Source organism: Cervus elaphus, chromosome 24 (assembly GCF_910594005.1).
Source record: "Cervus elaphus chromosome 24, mCerEla1.1, whole genome shotgun sequence".
Classification (NCBI taxonomy): Eukaryota; Metazoa; Chordata; class Mammalia; order Artiodactyla; family Cervidae; genus Cervus; species Cervus elaphus.
In genome coordinates this window covers 27,234,739-27,257,554 of record NC_057838.1, presented here as the reverse complement: position 1 = coordinate 27,257,554, position 22,816 = coordinate 27,234,739, and the positions used below count along the sequence as shown (strand labels likewise).

The window sequence follows — 22,816 nt, the reverse complement described above, 5'->3', positions numbered from 1 at the left end:
ACTGCCAGGAAAGGGAGCCCAAGGCCCAGTCTGACGATTCTAGGAGAGGGAGGCCCTGAGTTAGAATGGTTGTGGCCCTGCTGCCAAGCTAGGGCAGGCTTCTATAAATAAACCCATTTCCTCTTCATCCTGAGTGAGGGCGGATTTGCTGTGATGCCAGTCTCTGCACACAGCAGAGAGCCCACAGTCTGTGAGTGCCTGGGAGGTGGCGAACAGCCTCTTCCAGATGCTCCCGGGCTGTGGTCAACCACAGGTGTCCACACGTGTGGGGTGCCACACTTGAGCACAGGGCTCAGCCCCCAAAGTTGGGCTGCCAGGATCCACATCCCTACTCCCCTTGAGGTCCCTCAAGCCAAGGGGCTCACCTTCCACCAGCCTCTGCTCTGCATCCACGATGGGCTGACGACAGGACCTACCTCACAGCGGGTATGAGGATGAGATGGGTTCCTCTTGTTGAGCCTTAGCGTGGTACCTGCACACACCTGGAGAAACGGAGACTGTGAGTATTATTACTGTTTAGGCTTCAAGTGACCTCTCTCCCTCCTGTCTTTCCCAACCAGCCGGAGAACCCAGAGGTGAAAGTCTTGCAGGACAGGCTGGCGGCCACAAACTTGAAGATGAGTGACCTCCGCAACCAGATCCAGGCTGTGAAGCAGGAGCTCCGGATGGCCCAGAAGGTACTTCCGGGCCAGAGTTCAGGTCCTCTTGTATTGCTGGGACTAGAGCTGGGAAGGGCATGGCTGGACAATGGCTTCCATTCAGGAGTTTGGTCCCGTGAGCATCATGCTGCTTGTTCTGGGTCAGACTCCAGATCCAGTAACTTCCTTCCACCAGCTCTTTAAACAGACCCATCTGGTAAGGGGGATTGCTGGCCGCTGCAGGTCCCTGCACAGAGGCCCTTGTGGTGCCCACCCAACCCTGGACGGAAGACAGCGCTGTCCACCCTGGAAAGTCCCTTAAACCATCCCTGTGCTATGTGTACCCCAACAGACCCTGGGTGTCTCCTTAATAAGCCACCTTGGACTTGGAAGCCTACCAAGACCCACCTCCTGTCCTCTGCTGTCTCTAATATTAGAAAATGGAAAGGTTGTTTGTGGATTAAAGGCCCCTTTCAAAGGAAAATGCTCAGACTTGGGAGGCAGGCCCAGCTGGTTCATTATTTATTTTTATTTACATAGTGAATTCTCTGGCATTTGTCTTCCCTGCTGGAACCACTCAGACCAGCCAAGATTTCCAAAACAGAGTTCTATTGTGGAAACAAGCACCAGAGACTTGGTACGCTAGATCAGTTTCCATGACAGGCTACAGAGGGGCCCAGGGCACAAGCTGGGGTGTACTGTTTCTACCTCAAAGCCTCGAGGTTGAGCCTGAACATCTCCCTGTAACAGCCACAAATCTGGGCCCTTCTGGAAGCAAACATCCCCAGCTGACATTTGGTAGGCCCCTGCCTTGCTGCACTCAGACACGGCCCCTTGTCTGTGGCTTTGCACAGAGGGCAAGGCCCTGTGGTGAGGTCGTCCCTGTAACCTCCAGAACAATCTCAGTTCAGGGTGACAGGTAAACAAATTTAGGAAGCAGGTCTTGGTCATCTTTGTGATTCACTCATCTCAGAATGTGTCAAGAGCAGGCCGCCCCACCTGGGCAGTGTCACCAGCTCCTTGTCTGCTCTAAGCATCACCGGGAAGTGCTGGGAAAGGTGGGTTTACTGCTTTCCCAGGGAGAGAGCTGTTCGTACAGTGTGGTCAACTGGCCTGGGAGGTGGGGAGGCTGGAGAGGGGGTGGTTGTGCAGGTGGAGGCCGGGTCTTCCGGGAACGCCAGGCACCCAGCACTGGGCACATACTGTGCTTTGGGTCATACTGACGGCCCCACCTTTTTCAGGTTTTGACTAGTGAGGTTGGGGAAGATGTGAACATCCAGCAGCTCCTGTCCTCGCCTGGGACCTGGAGGGGTCGGGCTCAACAGATCCTCGTCCTGCAGAGCAAGGTGAGTGAGTCATCAGACACCTCCTGGCCCTGAACGTAAGGCTTGAGATGCCCTAGAAAGACCCACGATGACCCACATTAAGAGACACAGAACCCAAAAAAGGCCTTTAGGTTCTGCGGAGCGCACTCGCAGGGCTGTTGTTTCACATTCTTCCCAACCAGCCTGATTTTCATTTGTTATTTAATGAACAAGCATTTATGTAACACTACATGCCAGGCACTGGCGCTCAACAAATGCCAGAGCCTTTGATTTATTTCACTCCAGGCAAATTTTTTTCCCCCTAGTTCATGTAAATTTGCATGAGTATTGTACTTGTAGGCTTTTTCCAGTTTTGTCCAGATGCTTGTAGGCTTTTGAAAGTTTCAATTACCCACTCCACCCCCCACCAAAAAAAAACTTGGCCTGTCTCCCTTTTTATGTTCTAAATATTTTGGAGCATCTCCGGGAAATGGTGAAAGACAGAGAAGCCTGGCATACTACAGTCCATGGGGTTGCAAAGAATCGGACACAAATGAGTGACTGAACAGCAACAAAGAGGGTGGGAGTGGGGGCTCCACAGCCAGACTGCTTGGATGCAAATCCTAGCTCTCTGGGGCCTCCCTGGTGGTCCATGGCTAAGACTCCATGCTCCCAACGCAGGGGGCCTGGGTTTGATCCCTGAACGGGGAACTGGATCCCACATCCCACAACTAACATGTGCACCAACTGAGACCTAGTATGACCAAATACATAAATATATATTTTTTAAAAAACAGCAAACATTAGCCCTCCACTCACCAACTGTGTGGCCTCAGGCAAGCTGCTTCACCTCTGTGTCTCAGTTTCCTCCTCTTTGTACTATGGATAATGACAGCATCTACCCTAAGGTTGTGGGCGGACTGAGTGAGTGCACATGTGTAAATCGCTTACCACATGCCTGGCATGGAGGAAATGCTGTCTGAGATTAGCTGGACCACGAAACTAAGAGGCGCACAATTGGGTGGGCCACTTCCACTATTTGCCACGTGCAGGCTCGCCTTCACCCCAGGTTCTCCAGTGGCTTTTGCCCTCAGGGTCTCCTGTGGGATCCTTGAAGCCAAATGAAGAGGTCTCTACAAAACTGTAATTAACAACCAGTGTGTGGCCTTGAGCTTCCAGAGACCTGAGTTTGAGTCTGGCCTCAGTCATTGGTCTACATGTTTGGTGTCTTTGAACAAATCTCTTCATCTCTCTGCGTCTCAGTCTCCGCACATGTAAAATGGAGATGATAATACCTTCTTTGTAGGATTGTTATGGGTTAGACAAAATAACGTTTGGGAAGCACCCAGCACAGTGCCTGGCCATAATAAGCATTCAGCACTTTAGTTATTATTGTTAGTGTTGTAAAGCTATGTAAATAAATGGTTAAAAGCAAGTGTTCTTTACCGCTTAAATGGAATTACCACACAGTGCCATGCGAGGGCGCTGATCCTGCAGCCCTTTACCAGGGATCCCAGTGAATTTTTCTCCTGGCCATGGACACAGGAGCCTGGTGGGCTACGGTCCACGTGGTCGCAAAGAGTCGGACATGACTGAGTGACTAACACTTTCAGGGTCACACCATTTATGTTGTGTTGACACAGAAATCAGGGTTAGAAGGGCCCTAGGGGTTATCCACATTAAACTCAATGTGATAAAGCCATTGTTTTGTAGGATGACTTCCACCTCCCCTGTGCTGAGGGCTTCCCCTGGGCCATTTTGGGGTTTCTCAAAGTTGCCTAACCTAACAATCATCTATAGCACCTGTTTAAAATGAAGATCCCAGGGTTCTTCCCCTGGAATGGGCCCCAAGATTTGTCACCCCAAGAAACGTCTTGGGGATTCCCAGGCTCAGACAAGTTGGGATACTGAATTCTCATAACATTATACAGGGTATATTCATAGACCCCCTTAACAGACGAGGGACCTGAGATTCACAGAAGTAATCTGTGCAGAGTCACACAGCCAGCGAGGCTCTGAGCTGGTCTCCCAGCTTCCACACCCTGCCCTCCCTCGCAGCATCTCCTGCAGGAACCCGTGGCCTCCCGAGGAGCGTCCCCAGGCTCAGGTGGCCTGTCTGTTAGCTATTCCTGGTACTGAGACCTGCTGTCCTTTCCCTCCCAAGTTCCCGGGGCTCCACATCTGCTTCTTGGCCTCAGATAGGGTGATTTTTCTCATTTACTTTGAAGTTTCTCTTTGTCAAGCAAAGCCTCTCTGGTGTCTTCCCTTGTTCTGCTCAGGATGCTGCCACAGGCCCCTCCCATCCCTCCCCCACCGCAGTCCCTCTCCTAGCGGCCTCCACATCCATCTGAAACTGTGGTGTTGTCTGTCCAGGGGGGTCGTACAACCATCACATCATAGGGTGGCCCCTCTGAGGGGTCGAGTCTGACTACAGACCTGTTGTGGAACCACCTTCAGGTTCGAGAGCTTGAGAAACAGCTGGGACAGACCCGGAGCCAGTCTGAAGAAACAGCCAGTGAGCTGTCTGTCTATCCTGACCCAAGGAAGCTGTCGGCCCAAGAGAAAAATCTGCTGCGGATCCGCAACCTGGAGAGGGAAAAACAGGAAGGCTGGGAGGTGAGTGTGCCCAGCAGGAAGTCAGGGGCGTGTGGGGTCGGGAAACCACGACCATGTCTGTGAAGACTCAGAGGCTCTGAGGTTCGGGGTCACCTCTGTGCATGTTCCTCATGGCCTGTTGGTCCACCCTGAGAGACCTGCCTGGTTCCTCACCCCAAGCCCATTTCATGAATATCAGGGTGGCCCCATTATGGACGTTGTGGAGATGCTGGGCCTGAAACTAGCTCTTGATGGGGTGAGACACCTCAGTTTGAACCTTAGCCTTAGTGTTGTCCACCGAAGCATGGCTTTTCTCTTTCACCACACAGGAAGGGATTGAGGGTCCTCAGAAGACACACTGGGGCTTCCTAGGTGGCTCAGTGATAAAGAACCCACCTCCCAATACAGGAGATGCCAGAGATGTGGGTTCGATCCCTGGGTCAGGAAGATCCTCTGAAGGAGGAGATGGCAACCCACGCCAGCATTCTTGCCTGGAGAATCTCATGGACAGAGGAGCCTGGCGGGCTACAGTCCATGGGTTAGCAACCCCTCTCTGCTCTGGCCTCATCAGTGAATGGCAGTGAAGGCTCAACCATGACCCAGGGCCCCACTCAGCCCTGCAGCCTGTGACTGCCCACTCTGATTACAGAAACTTGCGGCGGAGCGGGATGCCCTCCAGAGAGAGCTCGAAGAGCTGAAAAAGAAGTTTGAGGGCATGAGGTCCCGGAACAAGGTGCTGTCGAGTGAAGTGAAGACCCTCAGGAGTCAGATGGGGACCCTTGTGGAGAAGGGCCGGCATGATGATGAGCTCATCGACGCTCTCATGGTACAGTCACCTCTGGGGCCCCCACCCCACCCAAAGACCTGTGACCCAGTCCCAGCCCCCAGAGTCCTCATGTGCCCCAACATGCCACCCACATAACCCGGGAGCTCGTTGCTCTGCTGGGTCCAGCCCCAAAGCCTGGCCCTGGGCACAGAAGCAGCATAGAGGCTGCCAGAGGGCCAGCAGAGGACCTGCTGTGAGAGGTTAATGCTGGCCATGAGCCACTGAGCCTGTGGACCCCAAAGGAGAAAGAAGAGGATGAGGGGGGGAGCAGATGTGATTACACCCTGGGTTATTGTTCATGGAGGAATGGAAAGGATGACTGAGGGGAGCCGGTGCATATTCTTGTCTGTGTGGTAGGAACAGCACACCCTTCTGGGCTCTCGGGGTGTGGTTTATGATGGTGAGTCCCCAGTCATGTCCGACTCTTTGCAACCCCATGGACGGTAGCCTGCCAGGCTCCTTTGTCCATGGGATTTCCCAGGCAAGAGTACTGGAGTGGGTTGCCACTGCCTCTTCCAGGGAAGATAACCCTTAGGAGCACATAATCCAATTTCACAGCTAGGTTAAGTCATCCAAGGCCACACAACTGAATTCAAACCAGACTTATCTGATCGTGAAATCTCCTTGGATGGGGCTCCTGGAAACCCCTTGGATGTCCTTAACCCTGACCTCAAGGAGAAGGAAGCTGAGGACAGGAAAACCTTGTTGAATGAGGGCAGGCAAAGTACTCTTCCTTCTCAAGGGAACACTAGCGTCCCACTGTTAGGTTCCCGAGGAGCAGGGAAGGAGTGGGTTGCTGGTCTTCTCTTGCCTTTCTCTATCGAGAGTCGTGGCTCCCCTCGCCCACCCTCCCACCCGGCGCCACAGGACCAGCTGAAGCAGCTCCAGGAGATTCTGAGCAGCCTGAGTCTGCAGGAGGAGAAGACGCGAGTGTCCCAGCACCGCCTAGACCAGCAGCTCAACAGCGAGGCTCAGCGGAGCAGCAGCCTGGTGGCCCAACTGCGGGCCATGGTGGCTGAGCGGGAGGCCAAGGTGCGGCAGCTGGAGCTGGAGATCGGGCAGCTCAGTCTGCAGGTGAGCAGGGTGCTGGTTCAACCTGCTGGCTCCCAAGTCGGGGCAAGTCCACCCATTACCCAGAGAAACCTCAGCCACTTCCTTTTCTCTCCACCTGTGTTCCCTCGGGCTGCACCATCTCCTACCTGGCCCCGCTTTGGCTCCCTGCTGCCATCTGGCTCCCCGGCCCATGCTACACCCACCTTTCCTCTCTAAAGTACAGATCTGATTGCCTCCCTGCTCCTTGTAAAACCTATCTGTGGCTCCCCATCACCCTCAGCCTCACCTGGTCCTCAAGGGTCCAGGCTCCCGCCAGCTTACCCTCTCCCTCCCCAGCTGTGGCCTTCATCCTCATGACCCAAGATGGTGGCCACAGTGCCAGCACTTTTATCCACATTCCAGGCAGCAGGATGGCAGAAGCAAAGCACACTCCTTTATCCAGTCTGCAGGGCACCAGGTGACTGGTTCCTGCTGCCACCCCTCCTGCATCTTCTCTTCACTGCCTGCCGTCCACCACTCTGACCACGTGGATGCCACTGAGCTCCCCCATGGCCCTGCTTTCTCCCCACTCTGGGCCTGTGCACATACCCAAAGCACACGCCTTCCCTGCCCTCCCCCTCAGCTTTGACATCTTACTAGTCCAGAGCTGCTCCAGTAAGCTCCAGGGCTCCCAGTCTGTATTACAAGCCCCTCCTGGGTACTCTCCTAACTCCTGTGCATGCCCAAGCCAAACTTTTGTCACACGGTGTGATCATTTTCCTGTTTTCTCCCCCAAATTCTCCTTGAGGGGGCACTGACTGTGGTACCTCGGTGCCTGGCCCAGGACTGAGCACACAGTAGTTGCTCAGTAAATGCCTGTCTAACGCGTAAGCTCCTGAGGATGTTTTGCCTTAGCAGAGGCCTGGAGGTCACAGTATCTCCACCTCACTGCTGTCCTGGCTCCAGGCACAGAAAAGAGGACTGACCTGCACCTCAGAGGTCACACCGAGCAGTTGGGGGCCGAGCACTACCCACCCGACAAATGGGCGCACATGGCAAGTTTTCTCAGGGTGGGTGGGGCTCACACCAACTGTCCCACTGTTGATGGTGGCCAGACCTCCTGTTGGGGGTCCTCAAACGTTCCTCCTTCCACTGGCCCCACCAGCCATCTGGAAGAGGGAGGGATGGGGAAGGTGGGGGCCTGAGAAGCCCAGCCTCCCGGCCAGGCTGCTGGCCCTTGATCTTGGCTTCAGGTGTTTGGAACGTCTTCGTGTCTCCAGCTGAAAAAGGCCTGAAGTCACACCTGGTGTTCACCCCCATGTGGGTGGGGCTACCCGGAGAGGTGGACCTGCCCCCTCACTTCCCCTTGGGACCTGAATGTGGAACAGCTTCCTGGCCCGGTCACCCTCCTCTGGCTGTAAAGCTCCCTTTCTGAAGAGAGGCATTATGAGCTGTCATTATCATGCAAGCAGTGCCTTCACCCAACAGGCCTCGCTCTGCACTCCTGAAAAGAAGCCTCTTTCATATCCCCTGAAAGCCCTGAAATCAAGCCAAGGCCCCCTCCTGCCTTCTCCAGGCCTCTGAGCCAAGGCCCGGATGATGGAGTCCACGTCTGTTCCCTGCAGTATCTTCGGAATAAAGGAGTAGAGGAGGGCTCCAGTGGACCCGAGGTCAGCCGGGCCTCGGCCAAGCTCCCCGATGACCCTGGCCTGACCAAGCCCCCAGCCTCCGCAGGCAATCATGCTGGCAGGCTTGGATCCTCCCGGTAAGAAAAAATGGTGGGGGGGGGGTGGTGGGGGGGGTTGGAAAGTGCATCTTCATTATTCAGAAGAAAGGGAGGGAAGCCATGGATGCAATTTTATGATGTCTGTGGTGTTGTCTTTCTGATACGTGGGCCTCCCCTTCAGTCAGCCTCGTGTCTGCATGAAGGGGCCAGTGAGTTCCAGATACCATTACCTCAAGAGTGTTTGGCTGCAGCTCTCTGTAAAATTGGCTCCCAGCTGGCCTCAATTCTCACCTGCCTCTAGGATTCTCAAACAGACCCATGTTGGACCCTTTGAGGCTCTAATGTCCCCTGGTTCTGTCTTGTTTTTAAGCAAGCTAGAGTTCTGGAAAGGAGGGCAGCAAATCCACAGAGTGGCTGTAAGGGCCAGCACTGCCCCCTCCACTCCCAGGTCCCTGCTGGCGCCTGCTCCCTTCAGAGCCGGGCCCAGCCTGCCTGCCCGTGGTGATGAGCCCATTCTGTCTTCGCACAGCTCCGTGACCAGCCTGGGCCACACACTGGTGGAATCTTCTCTCACATGGCCTTCCCTGCCCAGTCCTCATGGGGCCTCACCCAGGTAGGAGCCCAGCCCTCTCAGCACCACACCCTCACAGGACTTCCCATCCTTGATCACTGAGCCGGTGTTACCATCCCATTACAAGGATGGGAAACTGGGGCCAGGCCAAGTCTGGGGACTCTTCCCAGGATCCATAGGGACATGGAGGGTCAGGGAGATCCAGGGCCTTATCTAAGGTGAAAGGGCAAGTGGCTTCAGAATAGGAGTCCTGGCCTAGTGTTCTTTCTGCTACCAGAGTTCACACCAGGAACCTTCCAGGGCCTGGAGCCCAGCACCTTCCCTTGCCTCCTCTTGCCCATTGAGAGTCCGTCTCTAGGGGGAGAATTTCACGTCACACGGTCCCACTTTAAGCCACTGATATCCCCTCTGCTCTCTGGCCCGCTCTTTGTTGATAGAATCAAGCCGTAGCACTCAAATGGGCCCTTTGTTCCTCCTGCCAGCTCACGGACAAAGGGCCGCCTTGTCCGGCCTCACTGTCCTGTGTACTGTCCACTGGAGCCATGCTCCTGCTGTCAGCTCCTGCCCCCGCTCCCCGGGCAGGTCAGCTCAGGTTCCGGTTGGGGCCTCTCAAGGGCCTCTGTCTCACGTTCGCCTTGCTGTGTGGCTCTCAGCAGATCAGTCCTCCCTGGGGCTGCTGTCCCCCAGCAAGTGTCTGGGGGTGCTTCCGGCCTGACATCTGGCGGCACAGGCACCAAGAGCTGAGGCCAGCCCTGCAGATGCCCTCTCCATCAGCCTGGGGCCACAAGGGCACAGGGGAGAGGGGTCTGACTCAGAGCCTCAGGGGCCCATGTCGCACCCTCCTCACAGCACAGGGAGAACAGAGGCTCTGTCGCTCTGAGGTTATCATAGTAGTGAGAGCAGGAGGATAGACAAGATGACCCCAAGGTCCCTTCCAGGCTTATGTGGCCATGACCTCTGCACTCCAAAGGGTTGCAGGAGCCAATGTGCCCCGGGCTGGCCAGACTGCTGGTTCTTAAGCTTGTGTCTTCCACAAGACACACATATTTACTAAAGCCAACCACATGTGAGTCCTGCCCTCATAGAGCTCACAGTTCCCTCCCATCAGGGACAGGACAGATGTTCATCGAGTAGGAGTGACCCCAGAGAGCGTGTCTATCAGGGCTAGCGTGCTGGCTCAGATGCAGTGCCTAGGAGGCAGGTGGAGTGAGGGGATAACTCCCTCCTCCCACATGTGAGATCACAGAGGTGACTAAAGTAGGTTTTCCTAACTTACTGTGCACACGAATCAACTGAGGATCTGCCAGGTTACAGCAGGTTCTGACTCCGCAGGTAGGATCCTGCTGGAAATGGGATCCTGCATTTCCAGCAAGCTCGCTGATTCAGAGACCACACTGAGTGGCAAAACCTTAGCGTATACTTAGGAACCAGAACAGGGAGGAGCCTGCAATCCTTGAAGCCCATCTCAACCAACCCCTGTTCAGCAGGAGGACTGGGGCCGAGAGAGGGGGAGCCAGTCAGCTTCTGGGCTCCATGCCCCAGCCCAGCCCTCCTCATGTCCTGTGGTTCTGGGAGAGAAGTCTGCCTCACCAAGGTCTCCCCAGGAAGGGTGAGGGCAAAGCAGAGAGCAGCTTGGCACTGTACAAGGGCTCTGGGGTGGGGGCATGCAGAGCTCCCCTTTGGTCCCAACCCCAGCCAGCAGGTAAGGTCCAGCGGTAAGAAGGGAACCAGAGATGGGCTGGATCAGGGCTGGAGAAAACTGACTAAATTACAAAGCAAGGGTCCAGGGCCCAGGAAAGAGGACTGGGCTTGGGGTCACACCAGGAGATACAGGAGGACCAAGACAGGCTGACAGGGAGACAGGAGCTGGGCCCAATTGGCAGAGAGGTGTGGACAGGTCCCACACCACACAGGTTCCCAGGGTACCACCAGGTCCCGAAGAGTCAGCTTCCAAGGCAACCAGACTGATTCCAGGCCCCTACAGGGATTGGGTAGACAAGAGGTGCTGATGAAACTCTAGTCCTGGTGGGGTCTAGCTTTGGAGCCAGCTAAGTGAAGTCGAGAGACTTCAGCAGAGCCAGGAATGGAGGCCTGAGAAGAAGCTAGCGGAAGAGGCCAGAAGGGACTGGACTGTCTTCCTTCTCTCTGGTTCCCTTTGAGGACCTCTGAATGTCCTTCCAGTCCCTCCCACCCTCACAGGGATAAGCGTCTCTTCAGGTAACCCTTAACTGACCTCTGCCCCCACCCTGGTCCCCAGGTTCTTGGACTCCCCTGAACAAAAAGGCTGGCAGACACAGGTGACGGAGTTCAAGGCCCTCTGGCAGGCTGCCGAGGTGGAGCGCGACCGGCTCACCGAGTTTGTCACCGTCCTGCAAAAACGGTAACGCCTGGAGCCAGGGACCACTCTCGTGGGCCCAGGCAGGCTGGTGGTGGGCAGCCTGACCCAGGGGTATCCCTCTTGGACAGAGGCTAGGCTGTGTCTGTGACCAGGTCCACCTCACTGGTGAGCTCGGTTCCCAGAGAGTTGGTCCCAGGCCTTCCCAGCCACATCTCATGTGCCCCCGAGTGCCCCTCAGTCTCGGGGCCCCGTCATCACACTTGTGTCCTGCCCCGTCCTGTGTGCCCCCAGTAGGACTGCTGGACACATGTGGCCATGAGGTGGGAGTCTCAAGGAGGGGACTCTCTGAAGTGGGTAAATCAGTCAAGTCCACTCACCAGTAAGAAAGATCTAGGATGAGCATGGCACTGTACTCCGAGTCTCTGCAGGCTGTGGTGGGAGGAAGTTCCAGGCGAGACTGAGGCCTGAAATAACAAAGAGGAAAAGGGTCACTGAGAGATGGGGAGCTGAGGCTTTCCTGGTTGGGGGAGGGAAGTGTGTGGCCTGAGGTAGCGGACCGGGGGTTTGGTTTCCTCTAAGGGGTTGTTGACAGATTTCTATTCAGATAAACCAGTGTTCCTTGCTCAAGTGATACTTTTGGCAAGAACGGTGGCTGCCCAGGCCAACACACGGCCCAACCGTGTGACCTCCACACTGAAAACTAGAAAGGATACCACAGAGTATCTCCCTGAACAGGCCATGTCACATGTCAGTTAGGGCTCTTTGGTGACAACAGAAACCAATTCTGGCTAAGTCAAGGGAAAGGAGAGTGTGGGAAAGCACTGGCTGACTCCAAGGTGCAGGGCAGAAGAGGAGCCCAAGAAAGTCCAGGGATACTGGTAGCAGGAACCCTGGAGTAGTCTCTCCTGGGCCAGGAGAATGATGCAGGCCCAGCGGATTTCAGTTCTTGTGCCAGCGGGTCCCGGGAGAGAAGGTCTAGCTGGCCTGGGTGGCTCACATGTCAACCCTGGACAAAGGCCAGACACCCTTACTGGAAGGACCTCCAGGTGCTCACATAATGGAGGAAGGCTGGGACTTCCCTGGTGGCCCAGTGGTTAAAGCTCCATGCTTCCACTGCAGGGGGCATGGGTTTGGTCCCTGGTCAGGAAACTAAGATCCCACATGCCACACACTGCAGCCAAAAAAAAAAAAAATTAAATTAAATGGAGGAGGGGCAAATTGCCAAAGGAAAAGATGGAGTAAGTCACCCAAGGAGCTGAGGTGCTGGGATGGCAACTGCCTAAGCAGTGAGGGTCAATCAGCTTTGTTTTCTTTTCAGTAGTATGTACACAGAGAGGGTATGTATTTCAGACTTGCTCAAGCAAATGAGAAAAAGTAACACTGATTCTTTTTCTGTCATTGAAATATAATGGCTAGCACAAGCCTCCAGCCTATCCAATGGAAGAAACATAAGTTATGGCTTTCTCTCCCATCTTCTTTAAGCTACACCTGAGTCTGGGGCAGTGTGGGTGTGAAGCAAGGTGACTTGGTTATCTATTGCTGCCTAACAAACCATCCCAGACCTATTGGCCTCAAACATGATTTACTCTTCTTACCATTCTGTGGGCGGCCTAGGTAATTCTGCTTCACGTGATGCCAGCGGGATCACTCACATGCTCCGTTCAGCTAGCTCGGTAGGGGTGCCTCTGTTCTGTACGTTGCCTCCCTTTCCAGGTGGTGCTTCATCTTCTAGGGCCTCTCCATTCAGGGCTGGGGTAAGGGTGGGGCAGGCGAGAGACCTAGGGTACAATATTCAAGAGACACGCTCAGAGTCACACGTGTGTGATTCTCTCTCAGCTGATACCCAGACCTTCTGGGGAACTGAATTTTACATTTTATTTTATTTTCATGACTTTTTATTTGAATAGCTATATGTGGACACGAGGCTGCAGCCGCTGTGTTGAGCAGCACAATTCCATCATATTCTACCACATCCCATGGTGTGAATATGTTACCTTTGGTCTTTCCCCTGTTGATGCACCTTTAGGTTGTTTTAGTCATTTGCTTCAGCAAATAAAGTTTCAAGGAACATTCAAAATAACAAGGAACATTGAAACTAACATTGTTAGTTTCAATGAACTAACACAACACTAACAGGTTGTGTTAGCAGCTGTATACTGTGTTGGCATACAGTTCTGTGTTGGTAGTTGTATTCTGTTCAAAATTGTTACCATTCTGTTCCTTCTTGAAGGAAGGGAAGAAGAACGCTGGGAAGGTGGGAAGAATGCTTCCTCCAACACTGTTCTTACACTTCCAGGTTCCCACTCTGATTTGCATGGGTCTATGTGTGAACAGTTAGAACTGGACATGGAACAACAGACTGGTTCCAAACAGGAAAAGGAGTACGTCAAGGCTGTATATTGTCACCCTGCTCATTTAACTTATATGCAGAGTACATCATGAGAAATGCTGGGCTGGAAGAAGCACAAGCTGGAATCAAGATTGCCGGGAGCAATATCAATAGCCTCAGATATGCAGATGACACCACCGTTATGGCAGAAAGTGAAGAGGAACTAAAAAGCCTCTTGATGAAAGTGAAAGAGGAGAGTGAAAAAGTTGGCTTAAAGCTCAACACTCAGAAAACTAAGATCATGGCATCTGGTCCCATCACTTCATGGCAAATAGATGGGGAAACAGTGCAAACAGTGTCAGGCTTTATTTTTGGGGGCTCCAAAATCACTGCAGATGGTGACTGCAGCCATGAAATTAAAAGACGCTTACTCCTTGGAAGAAAGTTATGACTAACCTAGATAGCATATTAAAAAGCAGAGACATTACTCTGCCAACAAAGGTCTGTCTGGTCAAGGCTATGGTTTTTCCAGTGGTCATGTATGGTATGAGAGTTGGACTGTGAAGAAAGCTGAGTGCCAAAGAACTGATGCTTTTGAACTGTGGTGTTGGAGAAGACTCTTGAGAGTCCCTTGGACTGCAAGGAGATCCAACCAGTCCATCCTAAAGGAGATCAGTCGTGGGTGTTCATTGGAAGGACTGATGCTGAAGCTGAAACTCCAGTACTTTGGCCACCTCATGTGAAGAATTGATTCATTGGAAAAGACCCTGATGCTGGGAGGGATTGGGGGCAGGAGGAGAAGAGGACAACAGAGGATGAGATGGCTGGATGGCATCATCGACTCGATGGGCATGAGTTTGAGTAGACTCTGGGAGCTGGTGATGGACAGGGAAGCTGGCATGCTGTGATTCATGGGGTCGCAAAGAGTCAGACACGACTGAACGACTGAACTGAACTGAACTGATGTGTGTATGTGATCCTTTGCTTGGGTGAAACCTCAAACAGTCCTGGCCTTCTAGCTGAACCTTTGGTATCACAAAAGGCTGAAATGCCATACCTCACCATAAGAAGGACCATAGCCTCAAACTCAGTGAGAAAATAATCAGATCCTTTGGTGAAATAACCAAATAACAAGGACTTGAAGGCCCATAAATTCATGACAAGTATATAGAAAATAATAAGTAATCATAATAATGAACAGAAAGCAATCACTAGTCTAAGCACAACAAGCAAATAAAAAAGAAAATGTTCAGAATTCTTTGGTAGTCTAGTGCTCAGGACTCGGAGTGCTTCCACTGTAGAGGACCCTGGTTCAAATCTGTGGTTCGGGAACTAAGATCCCACATGCTGTGTGACATGGCCAAAAAAAAAAGTAATCATGAATATACTGCCTCTTGAGTGTCCTAATGTAACCCCCTGTGGTAGACAGGATTTTGTTCTCTGTGTCCTTCACCCCCACTCTTGTGCCTGTGAATACTTTACGTTATATGGCAAAAGAGACTTGCAGATGTAATAATCATCATGGACCCTGAAACAGGAAGATTATCCTGGATTACCCAATCTAATCACTTGAACCCTTAAAAGCAGAGAAATTTCTCCATCTGGGGTCAGACAGAGAGGTGCTACAGAAAAAGTCAGAGTCAGAGCATGAAAAGGGTACCCGGCTGGCCTTGGAGATGGAGGGGGCCCGATAGTCTCTAAAAGCTGAAAGTCACCCAGCCAACAAACCAACAGGAAACAGGGATTTCAGTCCTTCAACTGGAACTGAAGCCTTCCAACAACGTGGATAAGCCTAGAAGCAGATTCTCTCCTAGAAACTCCAGGTAAGAGCCCAGTTCAGCCAACACCTTGGTTTTGGCTTATAAAACCTGGAGCACCGAAACCAACAGGACCTGCTAAACTTCTGACTTACAGAACCATGGGGTGATAAATCTGCATTGTTTTAAGCTAAGTCTGTGGTAATTTGTTATAGCAGCAATAGAAAACAAATATGCCACCTAACATTCATTCAGCCCCCAGTAATGGTAATATAACTACATTGCGAGGTGGTGAGGTGATTCTCTTTGGTGAGGAGAAAGTACTAAAATAAAACTTAAATCTCATGTTGCATAAGATATACTCATAAGATTATATTTAAGCCTTAAAAAATAGCAGCATAAGCATCTGTAGAAATATGGCAGTAGTGAAAGGAACAGTTAAAAGTGGTGTAAGTGGTTGCTTCTGGAGAGCAGGAATTGGGAGTGAGGAGTGGTGGAAAGAGGCTGCATTTTTTTTTTTTTCCATTTTAAGGCTTAGAGAGAACTATATGGTTTTTAAATGCACATATCTATGTTACTGCAATAAAAATAAGGAAGAATGGAGTCCCGTGCCCACCAGTGTAAGATGTGCCCAACTCTCTGAGGTCTGAGCAGGTGGGTGCCAGGGAGTATGGTGACCCTTGTTCTCTTACCACCAGGGTGGAGGAGAGGAACAGCAAGCTTCTGGAGTCAGAGAGGAGGCTGCAGGAGGAGCGGCACCGCGCCGTGGTGCTGGAGCAGCACCTGGAGAAGATGCGCCTAGAGCCGGGCAGGATGTCAGCCTCTCAGAGAGCAGCCCCCAGGAGCAAAACAGGTAGGGCTGGGGGTGGGGCCAGCCCAGGGCCACATGGGCTGATGGTGTCCTGGGGCTCCTGTCTGACTGGGGGGGCCAGGGGGAGAGGACACGCAGCAGCAGAGGCAGGCTGAGCTCTACCCTGGTGGAGGGGCTGCTGACTGGCTCTGCCCTCTGTCCTGAGCCCCTTAGCTTCCAAGGGCAGGACCCTAAGGTTCCTCATGTCACTTCTGCTTTCATCCCATTGGCCAGATCCTAGTCACGTGACCACACCAGCTGCAGAGGGAAGTCTAGGTGTCCTGAACTAAAAGTTCAGTTCTGTGGCTCTAACACAGTGGTTCTTAAGGTACAGTCTCTGGACCACAAGCAGCAGCATCTTGTGGGGCGGGGGAAGTGGGGGTGCGAGATGCCAGAGCCAGAAGCCATTTTTGGGGAGGGAGAATCTTCAGTGTGGAGATGATGGATCTGCTTCTCTCTGATATCTCTATCCCAACGCCTCCAGGTTCTGGCGTGGACTTTTGTCCCCACTTCCCTGCCTCTCAACACCCCAGTACCCCTCCCCCAGCCAAGGACACATAGATCTTTTTTTCCCAAGGAAGGTGAGATCAGAACACTGTAGGACATGGCAGAAGTAGGGCATAGAGAGGGAGGAAAGCCCTTTTCCCACCAGCAGAGCCAAGACTCCAGGGCCTTCCAGGAGCTGCTGAGAGTACAGGCTGGGGAAGGACTACAGGGCTTAGCTCTGCTGAGCTCTCAGGAACAGGTCCCTCAAGATGTAGTATCTCCCGACCTTGGACTTACCTCCTGCCAGGCAGCCGAGCTCCCAACTAGGGAGGGCTAAGCCACAGTAAGAAAACTACTTTGGCACTGCCTGGACAAGGAAGGGGCAACTGCCTGGAGAGAAAGTGACCATGTGGCTTCTGTGTATGCGGCCTGTGACCTGGGAGAAGCACCACCCCTCTGGGGGGCACAGCACACCCCTTCACGTATACAACAGGAAACCTGATTGTGAAATGTGGTCCCTTGTGGCAGTTCCATGCCAGTGGGGAAGAGAACAATAAACAAACCAGCAAAGGATGGTGGTCAGATGGAGGCAGGGGCTGTGGCTCACAGCAGAGGAAGAGGACAGGAGGTACGGAGAGCAGCTGATTTCTGTGGAGCAGTCACCCTAACTGATGAGCTGACATCTGAGCAAACACAGCAGAAGGGGGTGGGGATGTGGCATAGATACCAGTGGGAAGAACAAGTGCAAAAGCCCTGAGATGGGTACATGGCTGGAGGCTTGGAGGCAGTGAGACTACAGCATGGGGAGGGGAATATGAAGTGAGGGAGGGAAGTCAGGAAGTGCTGAGGAGGTGGTTCCATCACACAGGCCTTGAGGGCCAGATGTGCATTCACTGTGGCCTCACGGAGCTCTGGAGGCAAGAACTATTCTCCTCATGAAACAGGTGAGGAAACCAGCTCAGAGAGGTTGATGGTTTACCTGGGGCCACACAGCAGGAGGTAAAAGCCAGGGCTGCTGATGTCAGGTGATTTACCCTGCACCATGCCGCCCCTGAGGTCTTATTCAGCACAGAGGTTTTCTGATGCTGTGATAGTACTCGAGTTCCCCACCAGGTGGACCCTGATTTCTTTTTCTGAGCACTCTTTGTCCCCTGCACCCAGCCACCCTGGATCCCCTATATGTATGGATAGAGCCGGGGGTTAGGGGCCCAATGGTAAGAGAGCATCAGGTCCGATGACCGCCTAGACTCAGACCCAACCTGCAGGCCAGACCTCAGGCCCAGCTGACTTCCAGAAACTTGTAAAATGCCAACATGGAAACATTAACAAGAGGAGCCATCTCAGTACAAAGCAGGGCCTGGAGGGAGGCAGCCTATACCCTGAAGGAGGTATAATGTTTCAAAAAGTGGAAAAACAGGAAGTGGACAGTTGGGGGTTGGGGTGGGGGGGAAGTGCTAACACATGGCCATGGTCTCATCACAGAAAGTGGCCACTGCTGCCCCACAGGTCTGCCTGCCTCAAACACCAGGCACCACCCAAGCGAAAGTGAGAGGAAGGACCCATCTTCCACCCAGCTCTCCAGTGTGCCCATGGAATCCCAGATGGAGGAGCTGACCACCAGGTGCCCCCTGCCCCTTCTTCTGAAAAGGGTGATGTTGCATGGGTGGAGGTGCTCTGACAGGCAGAGGGACCACATCGCTTCCCCCCTGACTTCTATTTGGCCAGAAGGCTGGTCCTGCAGGGTCCTGGGTTCTAGGCCTGCAATTCAGTGATTGGCCATCAGGGGGCAGAGAGACCCTACTATGACTAAAGATCTCCTGGTCCCAAGAAAAGCTTTATCATGTGTGGGTTACTGAATCCACTTTTCTCATTCAACCTAAACTTTTTAAGGTCAAATGCAGTGGTGGGAAAGGAAGAAAGGGGAACCTCTATAAATTACTACTCATGCCTTGAGGCAATCAACATTTTGGGGAACTACCAGATACTAGGCCCAGCAGCTGTGAGTGGGCCCAGAGAGGAATCCCATATGGTATTATTCCCCGAGGGTCCCTGAGAGGAGGGGGACTGGTCAGAGAGTACCCTGAGTGTGAAGAACAGCTGTGCTGGCAGCCCCAGGGCCCTTCGCAAACATGCACATATGTTCACATATGCCAGCTCAGCCATGCTGAGCCCTCTCTCTCTGTGGTCCAGGCTGGCCATCCAGGTGGAGGAGAATGAAATGCTGAAGGCGGCCCTAGGCAATGCCCTGCAGGGAAAGGAGGAGGACTTCCGAATGTACCATGAGACCCTGGACCAGGTGAAAGGGGTTTTCCTGCAGGCCCTGCGGCAGCAGAAAGCAGACAAGCACTAGGATGGCAGCCCAGTGTCAGCCTGGCTGGACAGGGCAGCCTTAGGCCTTGAGAGGACGAGGCTCTATCTGAGGACTCCATCTGCTCCTGGAAGCCAACCTGAAACAGCCATCTGGGCCCCTTCTGCCAGAAGAGGTGCTTCAAAGGTGACCAGAGCCAATATCCCATGGCAGGAGGGCAATATCCCTGGGCATGCTTAGCCACAGCAGGGAAGGAGACTGACACCCTGTCAGCATCTGCAAGAGCTCTGGGATGAGAAGCCAGCTGTGGATGGACAGATGCAGTCCCTTGGGCAGGTGCTCACTGCCCCTGTCCCCTGCAGGGGACCCTGCAGGCCCACAGAGGTCCACATGTGCAGGAGGATGCAGAGGGCTCTGGGCTGGGAGCATCCCCCAGCCACCCAGCCGCACTCCATCTCCCTCACCAGAGCATCCTCATAGCCCAATGCCAATCCTAAGCCAGGGCTCCATCTGTGGGCATCCCTCCCTCTGCAGATTTGGGCGCCACTATGCTCCTAGTCATCTTGTCGACCCACACCTTAGGGTTCTTCCTTAGATTCAGACCCTCAGGTTTGTAATAATAATGATTATTTTCATGATCATTGCAGATCCCAGTGAGTGGGCATCTACTGTGTAAACCTGACCCCCATCAAGATCTCCAATAACCCAGGGGGTTGTCACTCTATTTTACAGATGGAGAAACTGAGGCTCATGGAAAGACACAGAGCTAATATTTAACTCTGGTCTGCATGCCTCCAGCAGCCAGGGCCTCCAAAATCCGGGGCCTCTAAAAGCCTGGGCCTCCTTGAGCTGATTACCCCGGGTGGGCATGCTACCCACTGCTGGGCAGCTCTGCCCCCCCACCAGCTGCTCCAAGAGGCACCTCTTTTTGCTTCCCAAAGGCTGCAGCTGGTAGGCACTGGCGGCAGAGGGCAGAGGCGAGGCCAGCAGGAGGATTTTGAGGCAATGGGTCCAGGCAAAGGAAGAGTGTACCTCCCTCCCCACGGCACAGGGCTGAGCTGGGAGCGCTGCTGCAGGAGAGCTCCAGGCCCCTCCGTGACTGCCACTGGGTCACCCCCTCCACTGCAGTTACTGTCATGGGGAGGGGTGGCTCCATGGAGGGCAGCCACATCTCTGCTCTCATGGGCCCACACAAAGACACAGACACACACAAGTCCCTGGACTCGGGAGTATGAATCATATGTATACACATGTGCCAACAGATGGTGCTGACTCCACACTCATAGGTCCTGCCTGGCCATTTCCCTTCAAGTGGCATCAGAGAAAAACTTCCTTCCCAGGAAACCTCAGGGGCCCTTCATCCTGACTGCCTTCACTACACTTGCTGAGGTCTCTAGACCTGTCACCCCATGCAGGGTTGAGGCTCCGAGCAGGGGGGCCAGCATGGACTCCCTCCTCAGCCCCATCCTTGAAGAAGGGCTCCAAAAGACAGGGTCCAGGAAGCTGCAGATGGCCTTCCCTGAGGAGGGGGTTTTCACAGTATGTACGCCGCCTATGTGAGTCACTGCCCAAGTGACACAAGTGACTGGTCTTCTCTAGCAGGAATGTACATCTACCTCTACACACACACACGTGGAGGGGCTAGCTTAAAGGTCTGCTCCACTCCCCCAGCAGAATCCCTCTTCAGGACTCCCTGAATTAAAAGGTGCCAAGTGCTGGCACAGTGGCTGGCACACAGTAAGCACTCAATAAATGTCAGCCCTCAGTATCTCCTCTATTAGTTCCACAAATACTTGTCGAGCGGCTCCTCTGCCCCAGGTAAGGGGGCGCCGGGTAAGGCAGACTCGGCCCCTGAGATCCTGGAAGCCCCAGACCAGCTGGGGAGACAGATTCCCAGGCCACCATGTACCCAGCCAGCTGGCCGTCAAGTAGTCACCGAAGGCCAAGAGCATGCCAGCCTCTCCAGGCCTGTTAGGGGCCCAGAGGTGAAACTGACTTGTTGCTGCCGCCTTTAGAGAGCTGCTGGTCTGCTCAAAGAGGCGTGGGAAACGGAGGGCCCTGATGGAGCAGGAAGAGGTGGGGCGGGGTGGGGGGAGGCAGAGACAGAAAACTGCACCTCAGAGCCTCCCACCTTCCCTCTGGCTTCCAGGCTCACTGCCCAGGTCTGAGTGGGACAGGGGCCATCCTGCTCTCCCTGAGGTATGGATGGGAGAGGGTGGAAGGGGAAGGCCCAGGAGAAGAAAGTGTTGTCAAAAGGGACAAGGACGGGGTGAGTGCCCTGTCCAGGTGAGTGCCCTGAGCAGCAGTGCCTGTCCCTGAGGAGGACCTCCCCAGCCCAGGCAGGTGGGCAGCCGGTGGGCTGGACTTTTCTCTCACAGATGGGAACACTGAGGTCCCTGCCCAGAGCCACACGGTGGTGGGAATAGGAGACAGGTGCCCGGAGAGTGCAACAAACAAAGAGGCCGAGGATGGAGAGGCCTCACGTGAGGGCTGTCCCTGGCCGCACCTTGGGCTGTGGGCCTGGGTGCTCAGGTTCCAACACTGACAGGTGACACCTGGTTGGGCCATGGGTGTGGCTTGGCCACTGTCCCTGTGGGGGCCTCTGGGGCACCAGAGCTGAGCTGAATAAGGTTGCAGTCTGGCTCAGGCTGATTCAAGCCCCAAACACATTCCACTGCCCCTGGCCCTCCAGAGGACTCCTCCGGGCCCCCATACCCCTCCCTCCAGCGAGACCACATCCACCATACAAGGAAGCATCTGCCCACCCACTCCATCTTCACAGGCACTGCCTGAACATATACCCTATCTCCTACAGTCCCTGAGCCTTACACACACACACACACACATACACATGCCATAAACATACCACACACACATACTTTCCCCAAATTTTTACTATGAGCAGCAACCAGAAACAAATAAAAAGGACTCTGACACTTGAGAGAATTGGCCCCCTGCCCATCTTTCCCACTGGCCCTTGCTGATCTTAAGTCAGTCACTTCCTGCCCCTCATTTTGTGGGTGCCAGGTGCCCTCCCCTTGGCACCCCTCATGCAGGGAGGAGCTGGCCTCAGGCTGTCTAACCCGAGGTCCAAGAGGCCTCCCTAGCCCTCCACCCACCTGCTGTCCACCCCATCCAAGCTCCCGACAGACTCCACTGTGCAGGGCTCGCCTGGTGGACCTCCTGCTGTGTGTGAGTGCTGCCTGTCCAGGCCTCTGGAATGAGCGAGGGGTCACCACCTCTCTTAACAGCTTCTCTCTATGAGCAGTCCAGTGAGCCAGGCCCTGGCCATGGAGGAAGTTGTCGAATCACCCCCAAGAACCCAGTGAGGTCAGGGCCGGCAGGGTGCCCATTTACAGATGCCCATCTGAGGCTCAGAGAAGTGGATCGCCAGCAAGGCGGAGCTCAGGCTCAAGTCGGGCCAGCTGCACCTGGGTTCTTAATGGTGAAGCCAGACCACCCCATCTGTTCCCCAGAGTCGTTCTCTTTGAGCCTTACAAGGGCACCAGCTGGATGGCTGGCCCAGGCTGGTCTCAGCCAGCACGGGTGTGGGTGTGCCGGGTTCCTGCCCCTGCAGGGCAACCAGTTCCAGAAGCTTATGCAGTTGGCCCAACAGCTGATTCTAACCTCCTTGTATGTCAGTTTCCTTTTCTGTCAACTAGGAAAAATGGTAACCACCCCTTCCCGAGGGATTGTGGTGACATTAAAAAGAGTTAATCCATGTACGGTCTTACAACCATGCCTGGCTACCGTGATTAACTTGTTTCTCCTCTAACCATCACTGCCTCTACGTCGGGACTCTGTTCAGGTGTCCCACCTCCTCCAGGAAGCCAGCCCTAACCCCGCCAGCCTGGCTTAGGCACCCTTGCCTGATGCTGGTCTCCTCCAGCACTTGTGATCCATGACTGGAGCCCCCACCCAGCCCCAACAGGGCAGGAATCACCGCTTCCTCGGAGTCAGGGACCAGCCACACCAGCCTCTGGTCACTCTGGGGAGTGTGTGCTGGGAGGCAGCTTGTCGCCTTAAGGCATTACGGGAAGGTAGGGGACTCTCCTG

General features: G+C 53.9%; 1 protein-coding gene across 6 annotated transcripts in view; it reads left to right on the top strand.

The window, feature by feature from the left end:
- The window catches only part of CCDC13 (coiled-coil domain containing 13), a 36,369-nt gene extending 13,843 nt beyond the window's left edge, over nt 1-22,526 (top strand). The window contains exons 1-12 of one of the 6 annotated variants that reach the window (XM_043886710.1): nt 55-426; nt 561-677; nt 1,880-1,984; nt 4,400-4,558; nt 5,187-5,363; nt 6,189-6,437; nt 8,021-8,160; nt 8,651-8,734; nt 10,950-11,072; nt 15,815-15,969; nt 17,935-18,073; nt 18,643-22,518. In XM_043886710.1, coding sequence (XP_043742645.1) covers nt 154-426; nt 561-677; nt 1,880-1,984; nt 4,400-4,558; nt 5,187-5,363; nt 6,189-6,437; nt 8,021-8,160; nt 8,651-8,734; nt 10,950-11,072; nt 15,815-15,969; nt 17,935-18,073; nt 18,643-18,802 — 1,881 coding nt within the window. In that variant the 5' untranslated portion in view covers nt 55-153 and the 3' untranslated portion in view covers nt 18,803-22,518. Of the gene's footprint in view, nt 1-53; nt 427-560; nt 678-1,879; nt 1,985-4,399; nt 4,559-5,186; nt 5,364-6,188; nt 6,438-8,020; nt 8,161-8,650; nt 8,735-10,949; nt 11,073-15,814; nt 15,970-17,934; nt 18,074-18,642 lie in introns of those variants that run through there. The other 5 variants (XM_043886711.1, XM_043886712.1, XM_043886713.1 and 2 more) reach the window with 5 other exon arrangements.
- The last annotated feature ends 290 nt before the right edge of the window (nt 22,527-22,816 follow it).